At 42.6% G+C, this 17492-nt stretch overlaps 1 protein-coding gene across 5 annotated transcripts in view; it reads left to right on the top strand.

The window, feature by feature from the left end:
* The window catches only part of tbck (TBC1 domain containing kinase), a 187913-nt gene that overhangs the window by 80940 nt on the left and 89481 nt on the right, over positions 1 to 17492 (top strand). For all 5 annotated transcript variants that reach the window (XM_048541931.2, XM_048541957.2, XM_048541949.2 and 2 more), the window contains 2 exons: positions 10898 to 10934; positions 11650 to 11811. In XM_048541931.2, the coding sequence (XP_048397888.1) occupies positions 10898 to 10934; positions 11650 to 11811 (199 nt within the window). The remainder of the gene's footprint in view (positions 1 to 10897; positions 10935 to 11649; positions 11812 to 17492) is intronic.

The following is a 17492-nucleotide window of genomic DNA, read 5'->3' as shown; positions in this document are numbered from 1 at the left end:
ACCAGTGTTGATGCTGAACCCAAGTATATTTCCTGTCATTGGTTGCAAAGTCAGAAGGAAAGAATGTTCACTTTCACAGTGCTAGGTTCCAATTCCCACACAAATAAAGCTAATTTCCACGAGATTTTCATTCCCTTGAAAACCTCAACCATAAATGGTATCTCCTATACGTAAAATTTTCTCATTATTGCACAAGATTGGCAGCTTATGTACTGAAACAGGCCTTGAACCCGTGACCTTACATCCTAAGAGTGTGTACTGGGCCAAATGATGCTTTTTAAAAAGTAAGCAAGCAAATGAAGCTCAGCTGGTGCACTTTGTATTTTAACCAACTTCATCTTGCAGCTAAAGATATTTTAATGCCACTTTAAGTCTGGTAACTAAACGTGATGAAATTCAAAGACAGAAAACCCATTGTGATAAATCACACACCTAACCCCACTTTCGATGTTATTAGCTCTTCAGTAAGTAAACAGCATTCTGTACAAATAATGCAGAGTTGAAGAAAATAGCACACCCACCAGTTCCACTCCCATGTGTTTGCTGTGATGGCCAATCGCATTTAAATCATTTCATGTCCTGAAGTTGATGCTCAAGTACTAATCCTGTTTCAGCCAAATCAGACTAATCTTTTATCAAGGAAGGTTGAGCAATGCTATTAAAATGTTGGCTCATGCTAGTATGGTTCTAGCTGCCTACGGTCGTCTCTTTCTGTGAGATGATGTTTGTATCAGTCTAACTTAGGCTTACATTTGTAACTGAGGCATCGCAAAGGGTAAGATGATAGCTGTGTTCCTAAACCAATATGGTCATTCTCTGAAGAATAACACCCTTTCTCCGTAACACTGTTTTAAATAGGGCTTCAGTAAAATGTTAGCAAAAATTTGCTGTTTTATCAATGCTGTTAATTTTGATTAGGGATTCTCTGAAATGTGAGCATGTAATTGAGTAATAGATAATACAGTGTGGAGCTGGAGGAACACAGCAGGCCAGGCAGCATCAGAGGAGCAGGAAAGTTGACGTTTCGGGTTGGGACCCTTCTTCAGAAATGGGGCGGGGAAGGGAGCTCAGAAATGAGTCGAGAGAGGGTTGGGGCTGGGGGTGATAGGTGGGTGCAAGTAGGAAGTGGTCAAGATTGGTTGGTGAGGTGGGAGAAGCGGCTAGGTAGGAGAGAAGATGGACAGGTTGTGTCAGGCCAAGGAGGCAGGGATGGGAGAGAGATTGTTGGTCGTGGGATTAGGCCAGGGGTGGGGAGATTTTGAAACTGGTAAAATCCACGCTTAGGCCATAGGGCTGTATCCCAACACAGAATATGAGGCGCTGCTTCTCCAGTTTGCGGGTGGCATCATTTGCGATGCTGGAGGAGGCTGAGGATGGACATGTCACCCAGGGAGTCGGTGGGTGGGCGGGGGGGAAGAGTTGAAATGGTTCACAACTAGAAGGTGTTGTGGTTTGTCACAAACAGAGCACAGGTGCTGTACAAAGTGGTCTCCGAGCCTCCACTTCGGGAGCAGCAGACACAGTAGACCACATAGAGAGATGTGCAGGTGAAACTCTGCCTAATGTGGAAGGTTTGTTTTGTGCCTTGAATGGAGATGAAGGGGCAGGTGTGGCATTTCCTGCGGTTGCAGGGAAAGGTGCCAGGGGTGGCGGGATTAGTGGGGAGAGTGGAGCGGACGAGGGAGTCTCGGAGAGAGTGGTCCCTACAAAAGGCAGGTGGGGGTGGGAAGGGAAATACACCATTTGGTTGTGCGGTCGGATTGCAAGTGGTGGAAGTGGCGGAGAATGATACGTTGGATACGGAGGTTAGTGGGGTGATACGTGAGGACCTGGGGGATTCTGTCTTTATTTTTGTTGGGGGAGGGCTTGTGAGGGCAGAGATGTGGGAAACGCAAGAGATGTGGTTGAAAGCACTTTCGACCACCAAAGGGGGCAAGCTGCGATGCTTTGAAATAAAGAGGACATCTGGGAGTTTGAGAGTAGAACGCCCCATCTCGGGACGCTTCCTTGAACTGACATAATCTGTCCATCTTCTCTCCCACTTATCCACCCTCCCAACTCACTGACCAATCTCTGACCTGCACTCACCTATCACCATCCCACCTACCTTCCCCAGCCCCATCCCTCCTCTCTCTCTTTATTTCAGAGCTCCCTACCCACTCCCCTATTTTTGAAGAAGGGTCCCAACCCAGAACATCAGCTTTCCTGCTCCTCCGATGTTGCCTGGCCTGCTGTGTTCCTTCAGCTCCATGCTGTGTTATCTCGGACTCCAGCATCTGCAGTTCTTACTGTCTCTGACTTTATTGAGTAAGGCTAGCTAAGAGGGAAATGTGCACATTGAGCTGGAGATTATATGCCATGTTGTAAATATTTTAAAACATGCAATAAAATAAAGAACAGTGATAGATTTCCGAAATTATACAATGATCCCAATTTGTGTTTGTAGAGATAATGGGAACTGCAGATGCTGGAGATTCCAAGATAATAAAATGTGAGGCTGGATGAACACAGCAGGCCAAGCAGCATCTCAGGAGCACAAAAGCTGACGTTTCGGGCCTAGACCCTTCATCAGAGAGGGGGATGGGGGGAGGGAACTGGAATAAATAGGGAGAGAGGGGGAGGCGGACCGAAGATGGAGAGCAAAGAAGATAGGTGGAGAGGGTGTAGGTGGGGAGGTAGGGAGGGGATAGGTCAGTCCAGGGAAGACGGACAGGTCAAGGAGGTGGGATGAGGTTAGTAGGTAGCTGGGGGTGCGGCTGGGGGTGGGAGGAAGGGATGGGTGAGAGGAAGAACCGGTTAGGGAGGCAGAGACAGGTTGGACTGGTTTTGGGATGCAGTGGGTGGGGGGGAAGAGCTGGGCTGGTTGTGTGGTGCAGTGGGGGGAGGGGATGAACTGGGCTGGTTTAGGGATGCAGTGGGGGAAGGGGAGATTTTGAAACTGGTGAAGTCCACATTGATACCATATGGCTGCAGGGTTCCCAGGCGGAATATGAGTTGCTGTTCCTGCAACCTTCGGGTGGCATCATTGTGGCAGTGCAGGAGGCCCATGATGGACATGTCATCAAGAGAATGGGAGGGGGAGTGGAAATGGTTTGCGACTGGGAGGTGCAGTTGACAACTGCACCTCCCAGTCGCAAACCATTTCCACTCCCCCTCCCATTCTCTTGATGACATGTCCATCATGGGCCTCCTGCACTGCCACAATGATGCCACCCGAAGGTTGCAGGAACAGCAACTCATATTCCGCCTGGGAACCCTGCAGCCATATGGTATCAATGTGGACTTCACCAGTTTCAAAATCTCCCCTTCCCCCACTGCATCCCTAAACCAGCCCAGTTCATCCCCTCCCCCCACTGCACCACACAACCAGCCCAGCTCTTCCCCCCCACCCACTGCATCCCAAAACCAGTCCAACCTGTCTCTGCCTCCCTAACCGGTTCTTCCTCTCACCCATCCCTTCCTCCCACCCCCAGCCGCACCCCCAGCTACCTACTAACCTCATCCCACCTCCTTGACCTGTCCGTCTTCCCTGGACTGACCTATCCCCTCCCTACCTCCCCACCTACACCCTCTCCACCTATCTTCTTTGCTCTCCATCTTCGGTCCGCCTCCCCCTCTCTCCCTATTTATTCCAGTTCCCTCCCCCCATCCCCCTCTCTGATGAAGGGTCTAGGCCCGAAACGTCAGCTTTTGTGCTCCTGAGATGCTGCTTGGCCTGCTGTGTTCATCCAGCCTCACATTTTATTATCTTGTGTTTGTAGAAATGAGTTTACGATTTCAATTCCTAATCATTTCAGTGAAGTTATTTTTAACGTGAATGCAGTCATCCACTTGCACTGAGATATCACACAGCAAGAACTCTGGCATATGCAAAATAAGAAAAAGTCACTCAACCTGTCAGAACCCTTCATTCTGCAGCCAAGCTGTATACAGTGCTGTGGATTTGAGTCCACTTACTAAAGTGTCACCTTTGACATTGTCAGTGGCACTTTTGCCTCTGAGTTCAATTTTCACTGCAGGACTTCAGCACAAAAATATTGAAGCCTGTCACCACACGGAGAATCCTGTTAGCATTGAATGGAAAGTCAAGCTCCCATCTGTTCTGACTCTAAACGGTCACATTGCAGCATTTCTGAAACAGCAGGTAATGATAGCCAATGTTGTGGCTGATATCTGTCCTTCAATTAATGCCACCAAAAACAAATTATCTGATCATTGTCACATTGTTGTGTTTATGGAACCTTGTTGTGCTCAATTAGGCAATTTTTTTTGTATTGATCATACTTCAAAAGTAATTTGACTGTTAAATGCTTTGCGATATCCTGAGCTCATGAAAAGCGTTCTGTAAAAGACAGAACTGTTATTATACATGAGAGGGATGGGGCTGGGGAAGGTAGGTGGAATGGTGATAGGTGAGTGCAGGTCAGGGATTGGTCAGTGAGTTGGGAGGGTGGATAAGTGGGAGAGAAGATGGACAGATTATGTCGGCTCAAGGAAGCGTCCCGATAATGGGAACTGCAGATGCTGGAGAATCCAAGATAACACAGTGTGAAGCTGGATGAACACAGCAGGCCAAGCAGCATCTCAGGAGCACAAAAGCTGACGTTTCAGGCTTAGACCCTTCATCAGAAGGGTCAGCTTTTGTGCTCCTGAGATGCTGCTTGGCCTGCTGTGTTCATCCAGCTTCACACTTTGTTATCTGTTATTACACATTGCAACTTGGCTGTATTGTATTGTATACAATGATTAATATTGGCTGTAAATCATACCCTATCAAAAGAAATCTGTAGGCACAAGGCGTTCAACTCATTCAGTTGCTCTGTTTAATATTATGAATGATCACACTGTATCATTGATAACATCTTAAAAGACTACACTTAGTTTAGAAAGTATGCAGTAGATGTCATTAATCATCTTATCAATTTTGAAAATATCCTCACACCACAATGACACCAATCACAATGTTTTGGGCATGCAGGGCACTTTTATTCATTCATGGAATGTGAGTGTTCTTGGCTATGCTCGCATTGATTATCCTGACCTAATTGCCATTGCACAGGGTGTTGTGAGCCACTAACATAAACCACTGCAGCCTATGTGCTGTTGGTATAGCCACAATGCTTTTCGGAAGCGAGCTTCAGGATTCTGATCAGTAACAATGAAGGTTTGGTGATATAGTTCCAAGTCAGGTTGGTGCATGCCATTGAAGGGGAAGTTGCACTTGATGTTCTCATATGCCCTGTAATCCTTTTCCTTCTCGGTAATAGGGGCAAAGGTTTGGAAGGTGGTTCTGATGACCGTTGATGAGTTGCTGTGGTGCAGCTTGTGGATGCATTTCTGTCCCTATCCCTACAAAGTCCGAGACATTACCCAGTGTAATAGCTTTTGGATAAGTACATGAATAAGAAACATCTGGAAGGATAAGGGCCAAGTGCACGTGGGTGGGCCTGGTTTAGTTTGGGATTATGGTCGGCGTAGACTGCTTGGGCTGAAGGGTCTTTTTTTTTATGCTGTCTGACTCTATACGTCTTTCTCTGAAACCTTTTTCAGGGAAGCTTGTGAATTGAAAACCCACAGTAAATCCTTGTCAGTCCAAGTAAAGGGTTTTTAAAAGAGAACTCTGAATCCACACTATTCAGGACATCCCATAGCATTTTACAGCTTTTGAAGTGTCACCACTGAGTAAGCTCCCACAAACTGCAGTATGATGATAACCAGATCACCTGTTATCTTTTTACGTTATACAATGAGTTGATGAATATTATCCAGAACACTGGGCTAATCTGCCAACGCTTCATTTAAAAAAGTCATCTGGGGTCCTTTCTGTTCACTAGAAAAGAGCAGGCATGGCATCATTGTTGAGGTTTCATTTTTAAAACCAGTGCAGCACTCTCTCGGTACTGCACTCAAGTGTCAGCCATACTATGTGGACAAGTTCCTGATACGGGGCTTTGAACCCATAACCTTCCAACTAAGCGGCATGAGAACTACTGACTGGTTCATGATTGTCTTGCAGCCAATGGAGCATTTTTCATGAACTACCAGTCCCTGATAATGCCTTCTGTTTATTTTTGCAATTGTTCAAAAAAAATCTGTTCAAGAGTAATTGCCAGAAAGAAGCAGAGTTCACATTGTATTTGAAGTGAAGGAGATAATGCAGTCCTGCTTTATGTTGATAGATGGCGGCATAGCTTTTAAAAATGTAACACTAAAGACACTGAGCCTACTTCAGGCATGATCCAACATGGTGGGTGTTGTGTGAACACTCAATCTACCGGAAAAGCCCAGCAACTTTGTTAGAGGCTCCAGCGTTAGGTGTCCAGGGCATATTGCGAGACCACTTTTAGTTCCTGTGCGAATGCATGTAGAGGAGCAGATGCCTGTTTGAGGCCCCCAGTGTATGCTTTGAGTACAACATTGGCGACATATACTGCAGTCTCTGTTCTCGGGCATTTCAGTAGCCAAATTTTCGAAGGCAGTTGGTAAAAGTCTTATTTCTAATATACAAGGTTGTAAGCTCAAGATTTGAGCTTGTAGTTTAGCCTGACAGCTGGTTGCAGCACTGAGGGGTGCTGTACAGAAAGAGGCTCTTTTAAGCTGAGACATTGACTCGAGGCTTCATCACCCCCGTTTCTAAAAAAAATTAACACAAGTTTCATTCCTTTCCTCAATCTTTGCCATCAAAAACCAAATTAATTTTCAATGCACTGTTCCATTGGAAAATGGTTGTAGGATTCAACCCCAGAATGACAGTTCAGAATAAATGATTACCGGTGAAATGATCTGGGCGAGTCATATTAGAATTCTGTATGTGTAGAAATTCTTCTTTCTGTCTTCATGTGGCAGCCAAAACGCCACCAAAGACATTGTTATTTGTTTGTTCTGGCCTTTAGCCATTCTGAAATGTTGAGGATTTAGATCTGAATCGAAAGTAGTAAATGTTCACATTTGTGAAGTCGACTGCAGTCCATCAAATTGAAGTAAATTAAAGCAGGAGCTGCCAACAGTCAAAAATACTGAATGTTCTATATGGGTCTAAAGTGCAAGTAACTCTCAACTTTCCTAAAATCTGTACAAAGTGACATTCAGTACTTTAGTGCTTTGAGGTCACTTAATTGTAAGCAGGATCTTTTGCCTTTGTTATACCTGTAAACCTGTCACTGCTCAAAATTAAATTTCCTTTGGAGACTTATCAAAAGACTTGAATCTAAGAATGCCACTTGAACACTATAAATAATTCATTTTCCAACGGCCTTTGTGTGTATGTAAGCCAATACATGGTTCCTCACTGTCCACAACCGCACTCATTCTCAGTGAGTCAACAAGAGCATCTGGATGCCAGACTCTAAACTCAGGTACAAAAGACACAGAAAAAACTTTCTTTCCCTCCTGCTGAGTTGAACCTGCATTGCACGTTACTGTGCTGTTTCAGAATCCTGCAGACATCAGCTGTGGGGAAAAATGGGTTTTTAATGTAAGCTTTGAAAATAACATTAGATGCTCATCATTTTTAAGTCAAACAATGATTCTGAAAATTGCAGTTTGTGGAAGTTACACTAACATACAATGGCCGTATTGTTGCTGAAAACTGATGTTTGTTCAGTGGAACATGACAATTTTTTTCAGTCTGAAGATGCAGGTATTGCTGGTTTTGTCACCTAGCTCAAGTTTCCCATAATATTCTCTCACAAAAGAAGAAATCACTGGGTCAGTTCAGAGCAGCAACAGTATTAAATCATGTTGTTGAGAGCCTGAAACTGTTGAGATGTTAGGTTCCCTTCCCTGAAGGACATTAGTTGAACCAGCTGGGTTTTTATGACACTCCAACAGCGTCATAGTCACTTTTCCACTCGAATATCACATGTGAAATGTTACTGGACTGGTGATGCGGAGCCTCAGATTAATGCTGTGGGGGTATGGGTTCAAGTTCCATTGTAGCATCATATAAGATCAATGAATGCAACCTAAAATTGTAAACTAGTGCCCATAAAGTTTTTTTTCCCCCCTTTATTCACGGGATAGAAACATCACTGGCTGTGCCAACATTTATTGCCCATCTTTAGCTGCCCTTGATCAGGTGGCAGTGAGCTGCTTTTTGAACCATTTGGTGTAGGGAGCACTCAATGTCAATGGGGAGAGAGCTCCAGGATTTTGACCCAACTACAATGTAGGCACAATATGTTTTCAAGTCAGGATGGTGAGTGGCGTGGTGGTAATGGTGTTCCATGTCTCTATCTCTGCTGCCCTTATCCTTCTAGATGGTAGAGGTTGTGAGTTTAGAAGGTGCTGCATGAGGAGTGTTGGTTAATTTCTGCAGTGTGTCCTGAAAGTCATACACTCTGTGTCAGTGGTGGAGGGAGTAGATGTGCTGTTAATCAAGTGCAATATTTTGTCCTGGATTGTGTCAAGCTTCTTGAGTGTTATTGGAGTTGTACTCATCCAGGCAACACCACAATCCTGACTTGTGCTTGTAAATGGTGGACAGGTTTTGGGGAGTCAAAAAGTGAGATGCTTGCTGCTGGATTCCTAGCCTTTGACTTGCTCTTGTAGCTATAAGTATTAACATAGCTAGTTCAGTTCAATTTCTGGTCATTGGTAATTCCCAAGTTGTAGTGATAGTGGAGAATTCTGCAATGGAAATGCTGTTGAATGTCAAAACATATTGGTTAGATTTTCTGACCATTATGATGACCATAATGATCATCAGTTATCATAAAACATGATCTCATTCTCTAATGCCCTTTAGGTAAGGAAAATTGTCATCCTTACTCACTCAGGCTGACATGTGCCTCCAGATCTGAAGCAATTTGTTGACCCTGAACTACCCTCTGAAATGCCCTAAAAAGCAACTCTATTCAAGGGAAAATAGAGACAGGAAACAAATGCTGCTCTTACCAGCAACATCCACAGTCCGTGAATTGTTTGTTTTTATGATGGTGGGATTTGCGTTTACATTCTCTGCAGAAGAACATGGACAGATTATGAGAGAAAGGAGGTGAAGACTATTTTCTAAATGGGGAAAAGGAAATCTGAAGCACAAAGGGACTCGGGATTCCGAGTTCATGTTTCCGGTTTAGTTGGCAGTTAGGAAGGCAAATGCACTGTTAGCATTCACTTCAAGAAGGCTAGAATATGAGAACAGGGATGTACTGCTAGGGCTGTACAAGGTTCTGGTCAGACCGCATCAAAATATTGTGAACGTTTTGGATCCTGTATCTAAGGAGAGATGTGCTGGCACTAGAGGGAGTCTAGAGGAGAATGAAGGGCTTCTCGTATGACGAGCTCTTGAGGAATCTGGGTCTGTACTTGATGGAGTTTAGAAGGATGAGCTGGTTTTATTGAAATCTATAGAATAATGAGAGGCCTGGATAAAATAGATGTGGAGAAGATGCTTTCACTATGAAGAGAGACAATGACTCAAGGACGCAGCCTCGGAATGAAGGGATGACAATTTAGAACTGAGGTGAAGAAGAATTTCTTCAGCCAGAAGGTGGTGACTGTGTGGATGTTATTGTTGTAGAAGCCAAGCCATTGAGTTAGTTAAGACAGAGATACATAAGCTGTTGATTCAGATGAAAGGTTATAGGGAGAAGGCAGGAGAATGAGGTTGTGAAACTTGTTAGCCATGAGTGGATGGCAGAGCAAACGCAATGGGCTGGGTGACCTCATTTTGCTCCTATATCTTATGGTCTTATAGCCTAAATAGACGTCAAACCTGAAGAAGTAGTAATGAATGTGAAGAATTTCATTATATGAAAGACTACCCAACTTCTTGATGAATGTGGTACCTGCAGGCTGTGTTTCTTTCACAGTTGGCATAAAAGAATATGCTTTCCCTGTTGGAGCCAGACCTTCATGTGGATATGGTTAAAGGAGCCATCAAGTAACAGAACTAAATCAAAGACAATCACTCTTGGCTCTTGAATAGTTAGCTGTAGATTGATCTTAGCATATGCCTGTGAGCAGAGGTTTAAAGGTATTGTTTGTTTCAGTGAATCATCTTGTTTAGTTACCAAAACACATGAAGCATTCCACGTAACAGATTGCTTTTCAAGTGCAGTGACTTTTTATGTAGGCAACTGTAACAACTATTGCGTGCCAGCAAGCACCCACATATGGTGGACATGAGAAACCTCAGAAGGGGAGCATCCATACAGATTTGTTTTCTTGCAGCTATTTTTGCCAGGAAATAATTTAGATTGGCTGGGAATTCTGAATCGTGTTTATATTGTGTAATGCTGAGACTATTATTGTGGATAGTCAAGCTGAGACCAGGCAGCGTACAGGGTCCAGTAGCTTCCTTGGAAATCCAGACTCTTAGAGGAAAGTCCAACAAGAGAGAGGAAATGTTTATATAGCGCCTCTTACATCTTCAAAGCGTCCCAAAGAACTTCACAGTCACTGACATACATTGGCATATGCTCAAATGCAACATCCAGTACGGGTTCACCAAGATCCCAGAGACAAAAATGTGATTAAACAAACAGTTGAGCAATCGTAAGTAATGTAGGTTGATGGAGAAATGTTGGCTGGTATTACCAGAAAACTTTTAGCCCTTCTAAGTAGTGCTGTGGGGTCTTTTATGGCAGGTAGGATTTAATGCCTCGTCTAAGGTACAGCACTTCCAACGATGTGGCACCTCTTCTGCGTTGCACTGAAGCAACAATCTGGATTGTGTGCATAAGAAGGCATGAATGCATGAGCTGGTGTCTCCAGTTTGGAGGTTTGATGGTGTCACATTCTAGGATGTGAGCTACTGTAAAAGTGACCATTTTAAAATTGCCATTCTGTACTGTATGCAGTCAAAAGCTCAACATTGTTGATTAATCACTCTGCCTGTGCAATAGATGATATCTCCATGCCCTAATAGTGCTTTCTTTTTTGTATTTTTTTTAAGCTTTATGCCATTCCATGGTTTCTCACAATGTTTACACGTGAGTAGTACTCATTTTTACCTGTCAAAATTCAGGGGAGAAATCCTTGAAAATGTTTGTGTTAGTTAATGTAAATAAACATAACATAATATCAGGACAGAAATCTCAGCTCATTGATGGTTGTAGCATGCACTGTCTTCATAAAATCAGGCTGCAATTTACTACTTTAATAAATTCGAGTAAACAGAATAGGAATCACAGCATGAACTATTGCTCACAACATTTAAACAGTTTACAGGAAATAGTTGCGTGAGAAGTTTGTTTTTATGGACCTGCTCTGTATAGCTTTTTGACAAGAAATGGTGCCCACTAACACTTATGCTGATCGTTTCTATTATGATGAATTTGTTTTGATGATGTTTCTGACTGGTGGTTTTAGAGCATCAATCAAGTGGGCTCCTATTTTCAGCTGAAATTTACAGTAACCAAATTGTTACAACAGCCGCTCATAAAATTTGTCTCTCTTCCAGATTAAACTCCAAAATAAGTTGTGAAAGTAAAGCCTAACCAACAAAAACAATATCTTTTAAAAATGATTTCAGGCAGATAAAATGTCGGTGTTAATCTACAGAAACCAATTTTGCATCATGCTGGGTTAGAACAATTATTAAAAGCAATCTTTCTAAAATTTTGCATAATGAGAAATTCAATCCTATTCCTCACTAAATATATGCCTTGGTGCTGAATCTGACCTTCTCTGTGACTATATTTACAGATGTGTTTCCTTTGCACAAGATCTTCCACTTATGGGACACATTACTCTTGGGCAACTCCTCATTCCCGTTCTGTATTGGGGTAGCCATTCTACAACAGTTGCGAGACAGATTACTGTCCAATGGATTCAATGAATGCATTCTACTGTTTTCAGACTTACCAGGTAAGAGCATCGAGTGAGTGATCTCTAGGAAAAGCTGTTCAACGAACCGTATTCAATGCACGCGTGTGTACAGTCAGGTACTGGGTTCCATCAGATTTGCAGTTTTAATGTGGCACTAGAGGCTTTAATTTAATTGATTTACTATGCCTGGGCATCCAGATAATATATGGCTTTGTAAATTCAACGGTGTTTTCAAATTTATTTGCATTGCCGTAGAGAGACAGTGCAAGGTCACAGAAGCAATTTTTAATTCTGAAGCAGCAAACTTTGTTTTAACCAGCACACTCAGCAAAAATGACATACCTCAAATACCAGAAGTTTACTGTGTTGCCACTATCTCCATGCAATCAGTTGAAGGTGTGAGTGAAGAGGTTGTCTGCTGCTAAGTTTTATTCAAGGCAAAGTTGCAGTACTATTTAAGTGATTTATGCAATAAATAAAGTATAACAGTGATGCGCATGTACCCTGCATTATACTTCTGTTACTCAGCATGTGTTTTTACATTGATTACGTGGGCCTCTTGATCAACCAGAATATTTGATCAACTGGCAGACGCTCTTGGTCCCATAGGTGCCAGTTAATAAAAAGTTTGCCGTATTATGCTTGGTGTATTGTTAAATGTGGTACAGTTTCTTTGTAATAGTAGGGCAATTGTGCTAAGAAGAAAACGTCACCTTCCCAATTTAATTATGTATAAAAAAAGGCTCCAATGGTTTGAATTCTGTCTTGGTAGCTGCTCTAACATTTTCGGGATTAAAATCAGCGATTCTATGATTTAATCCTTTTTAAAACAGTAGGCATTTTCATGTCAAATTGAACTTTCCAGGAGCAAATGCGCTCTTCTAGTAATGTTGAGCTTGTAATTGGAAGCTCACAGTCACTGGGAAGACTGTATCTCAGGAATGATGATGTGTACCTCTGATAACACCGGGTTACACACTAGAATTTGTACAGATTACCTGTTGCATTTCTTGAATGGCTGCCTGTATTTTCCGTAAACGGCTCTTTATTATTCAGTCACAAGCTGCAAGTCAGATTTATCCAAGATCAAATGGAAAAATAAAGCAACACGTAGGCAGCCATAATTTTACTTAATTCAGCTTGTCTTGAAGACCAAAATAGCCCAAATTCTTAGAATCATTTTTAAGAATTTTTTATGTGAGTAGAAAAAAAATGAATTTTTGATGTGAGATCAGCTTCTGAATCCAAAATTTCACTCCAGAATGGTGACATGGGAATATGACTGGAACATGTGACAAGACGAACTCGACGGGACCAACCACTTCCCTTTAAGCTGTTCTTTTGATGTTATAAGATATTCCATAGTGCTTCACAAAAGCATTGTCGAAGAAATGTGATTGCAACCCATGTAATTTGATATCAGGTCAGATGATGAAATGTCAGAGGTTTTAATTAGTGTCATAAAGAAGAAATGTGGATCATTTATGAAGGAAATTCAAGAGCTTGTGCCTGAGTATCTGAAGGCGTGGCTGCCAATGGTGGAGTGGTGAAACTTGGCAATGCCTAAGAGACCAAAACTGAGGAAATCCAAAGGTTCTGAAAATTTGTAGGACCAGACAAGGTTACAAAGATACGGGTGAGTGAGGCCACAGAGGGAATGGAAACAAAGATGAGAATTTTTGAATCAAGCCTATACGGACAGTAATCTATAAGCACAGGCACGATTGTGGTTGAGACTTGGTATGAGCAGGGACGCACAGGCATCAGAATTTCAGATCCGCTCAATCTTGTGGAAAATGCAAGCTGGAAGGCTGTTCTGGAGTGGATAGGAATAACTTGCTGTATGATACTAATCACTAACAATTACATTTCCTGACAGAGTTGACAAAGAAGTGAGAACATGAAGAGAAACATTCTGTTTCCTATTTAATGAATGTTTGTACTTCCCATGTTTCAGGTCCAGTGACTCAACCCCGAAGGATCACTGGACTTGTAACTGTAACTGTGGTTTTTCTCCACAGATGGTGCCAGATCTGCTGCAGTTCTCCAGGAAATTCTGTTTTTGTTTTAGATCTTCAGCATCCACAATTCTTTATTTTATTTTAGTTTGTATTTTATGATGTATGCAGCACTTTCTGTGCTGTACTCTATATCAGAACCTTGTTCCACACGGTTCCTTCACTGCTTAACGGCAGGCCCTGTACCTATACCATATGGACTGCGGAGGATCGAGAAAGCAGCTCACTACACATTCTTAATGGTGTCAATACAGTGTGGCATTGAAGGAACACAGCAGGTCAGGCAGCATCAGCAGAACGGGAAAGTTGACATCTCAGTGTTCCTCCAGTGTCACACTGTATTGACTCTGACTCCAGAATCTGCAGTTCTTACTATCTCCACCTTCTTAATGACATTTGGGGATGGACTATAACTGTCAATCTAACCAGTGACGCCAACATCCCATGAATAAATAGGGTCATAGAAATGTACAGCATGGAAATAGACCCTTCGATCCAACTCATCCATGCAGATCCATTTTAGATGTAATTGTACCAGCCTCCACCACTTCCTCTGGCAGCTCTTTCCATACACGCACCACCTTCTACATGGAAAAGTTGCTCCTTGGGTCTCTTTTAAGTCTTTCCTCTGTCAACTTAAACCTGTACCTTCTGGTTTTCGTCTCCCCTACCATGAGAAAAGGACCTTGACTATTCACTCTATCCTTGCCCCTCATGATTTTATAAAGATTTACCAAATTACCCCTCAACCTCTGACGCTCAAGGGAATAAAGAGATCTGAATTACTTGGTATGTTTCCTGGACGTTTCACTAACATTATCTTGGGGTAGAGATGACCAAATATGAAGCCTGAATTCTCTCTGGAATCATGTACAGACTGATGGCACAACTGGACAGGCCAGCTTATTAGGACAAGGCATCTGAAAACTTAACAGATGGGCGATGACACTACACAAACACCACTATTACCAACTTAGTGTCATGAAAAATTTGGCCTTTTTATTCCTGAATCATTCCACAAATGAATGATATGAACCATGTTTCAAAACAAATGCATTATAAAAGTAGGGAGGTTTTGTTACAACAACACGAGGCACTAGTCAGAGCACTGCTGGAATACTGTGAACAGTTTTTGTTCCTTATATAAAGAAAGATCTGTTGGCATTGGAGGCAGTCCAGAGAGGTTCACAAGAATAATAGCAGGTATAGAGTTTCTGTCTTATGAGCAGAGGTGGAGTAGGTTGGGCCTGTGCATATTGGAATAAAGAATGAGACACGACCATATTGAAACATCCAGGGTTCTTGGGGGACTTGACATGATAGATGTCGAAAGGTTGTTTCCCAATGTGGGACAGTGTGGAACTAGAGGGCATAATCTCCAGAATAAAAGGGTCACATGTTTAAAAATGTTTGTCAGTAAGAAGATGAGGGTTGCAGGAAAAAGGCAAGAAAATTGTCTTGAGGATTACCAGATCAGCCAAGGTCTCTCTGAATGGTGGAGAAGGCTCAATGGCCTACATTGTCTTGTGTCCTTGACTCCACCTCCAACACAGTGGCTTAACAAAGCAAGGGGAATGCAGATTACCTCCCTAACCTGTTCTTCCTCTCACCCATCCCATCTTCCCACCTCAAGCCACACCTCCATTTCCCACCTACCAACCTCATCCCGCCTCCTTGACCTGTCCGTCCTTCCCGGAGTGACCTATCCCCTCCCCACCTATACTCTCCTCTCCACCTATCTTCTCCTCTATCCATCTTCGGTCCGCCTCCACCTCTCTCCCTATTTATTTCAGAGCCCTCACCCCATCCCCCTCTCTGATGAAGGGTCTAGGCCCGAAACGTCAGCTTTTGTGCTCCTGAGATGCTGCTTGGCCTGCTGTGTTCATCCAGCTCCACACTTTATTATCTTGGATTCTCCAGCATCTGCAGTTCCCATTATCTCTGATCACAGAACAAGTATTTTGTAGGTGAATTGAGATCAATCACTGCAGGCAATCGCGGCAAAATAAATGCATTAGGCACCATTTATATGTTAGCGAAAGGTAGATCAATGTGCTCTTTCCATTCACCACTTTATTGACCTGCAACAAACAAGAAAATCATGGTCATTTAATTTATGCCTTTCACTTGGTCATCAACTTGATTCATGTCCTGACTGTGACCAACAGAAAATGTGCTTGAAAGATGGACACTTAAAGTGTATTTATTTTAAAACTCTGAAACAGATCTCTTGAGGTGTAGTGGTATTATCTCTACCTCTGTTTGAGGAGCCCCAGGTTCAAGCCGCACCTGCTCCAGAGGACTGCAATAACATCTGTGAACACATCAAATAGAAAATACCTAATACTCCTCTGTGTGTGTGTGTGTGTGTGATCACATTTTATATGGGCCCTATCTTATTACTGTTGTATAGTATCAGTTTATTTCTCAGGAAAGGATCCACAGAAGCCAGTAAATTATTAATGTGATTGAAGTTCTTTTGCGGTCGCACCAAAAGCCAAGCGTTAGTTGTAATGGATGTCTACAACATGAAGGGATGTAGGTATCTGCTGTGTATGGTTCCCTCTATGCCTTATGTTGTAGATACAGTAAAAGCAAATTATTAACTCTAGCCCTTGTTTACTGAAATGAACTGTAAATGTGTTATCCCCTTCCCTCAAATGGAGATAGATTTGTGTAATCTGCATTGCTGATACAGTGGTATTAACACTGTCTTTTTTTAAAATCCCTACTTCAGGCTATTGTTGGGTGCAGCTGTTTAGGTGAATATTCTGGTTCTCCTTAAGGACAGGTAAAGAGCAGGCTGTTAGATAAGGAATCAAGTAGAGGAAGCGATGTCTTCTCCCATACACCCTCCAGAAACACAGAATTACAGTTTTAAGCACAATTTTCTTTTAATTTTCAAGTACGCCAGCAGCCCCCAGGCAAGCACATAGAAATTTTTATTGCTAAAGCTTCCATCTCATTCGGAAACGCTGGTAAGAATCAGTGCTGCCCCCAGTCAGTTTGTCGCACTTTGTGGAGCAGTCTTACAGATGAAGCCCCAGGGTGTGTGCTGAATTGGATGTCACCTTGGGACGCTGCTTTTGGATTCAGTGCTTCTGGGCTGGAGAGGGGAGCATAAATCTGTCCAGGTTCCTGTCTGTGTTGGCTGTGTAGTATTCCAATGGAAAAGTGCTTGTGTAGATTAGGTGTATGTGCAAAATTAATCTCATTCATCACATGCGAATATTTACTTCCCAAGGCAGCCACAAGCAGGAAAGCCGTTTGGACAAAACAGCCAAGAGTGGCTGGTGTTTATGGAACTGTATTCCAGGATTAGGGGAAAACAAAACCCGGGAAAGAAATAATAATGGATTTCCAAAGAATTTTTAAGTAACATCAATGTTCAATTGACTTATGTAGCTCATGGAATAAAGGAAATATACATGCGTACACTCAGAAATATGTGCTGCTCAAAGGTGAATTTGTTTGCAGTTTATTTGGCCTTTCTGAGATCAGTGTCATTCTAACGCAGTCATTGCAGTAATATATTCTCGTTCCTTCTCTTTGAGTAATTTTGAGGAAAGACGCATCAGTTTGTTTTCTCTTTATAGATTATTTGTGTGTTGGGGTGTCGTGTTGGGGTGTCATGTTGGCATCTGTCAAGAATTATTTTGAAGACAGCAAGCCTGTTGTTTTCTTGTTTATTTATGAAGCTTA

The sequence above is a fragment of the Stegostoma tigrinum genome, chromosome 1 (assembly GCF_030684315.1).
Source record: "Stegostoma tigrinum isolate sSteTig4 chromosome 1, sSteTig4.hap1, whole genome shotgun sequence".
NCBI classification, from domain to species: Eukaryota; Metazoa; Chordata; class Chondrichthyes; order Orectolobiformes; family Stegostomatidae; genus Stegostoma; species Stegostoma tigrinum.
Note: the sequence above shows the minus strand (reverse complement) of the source record. Positions and strands in the feature narration are given on the sequence as shown.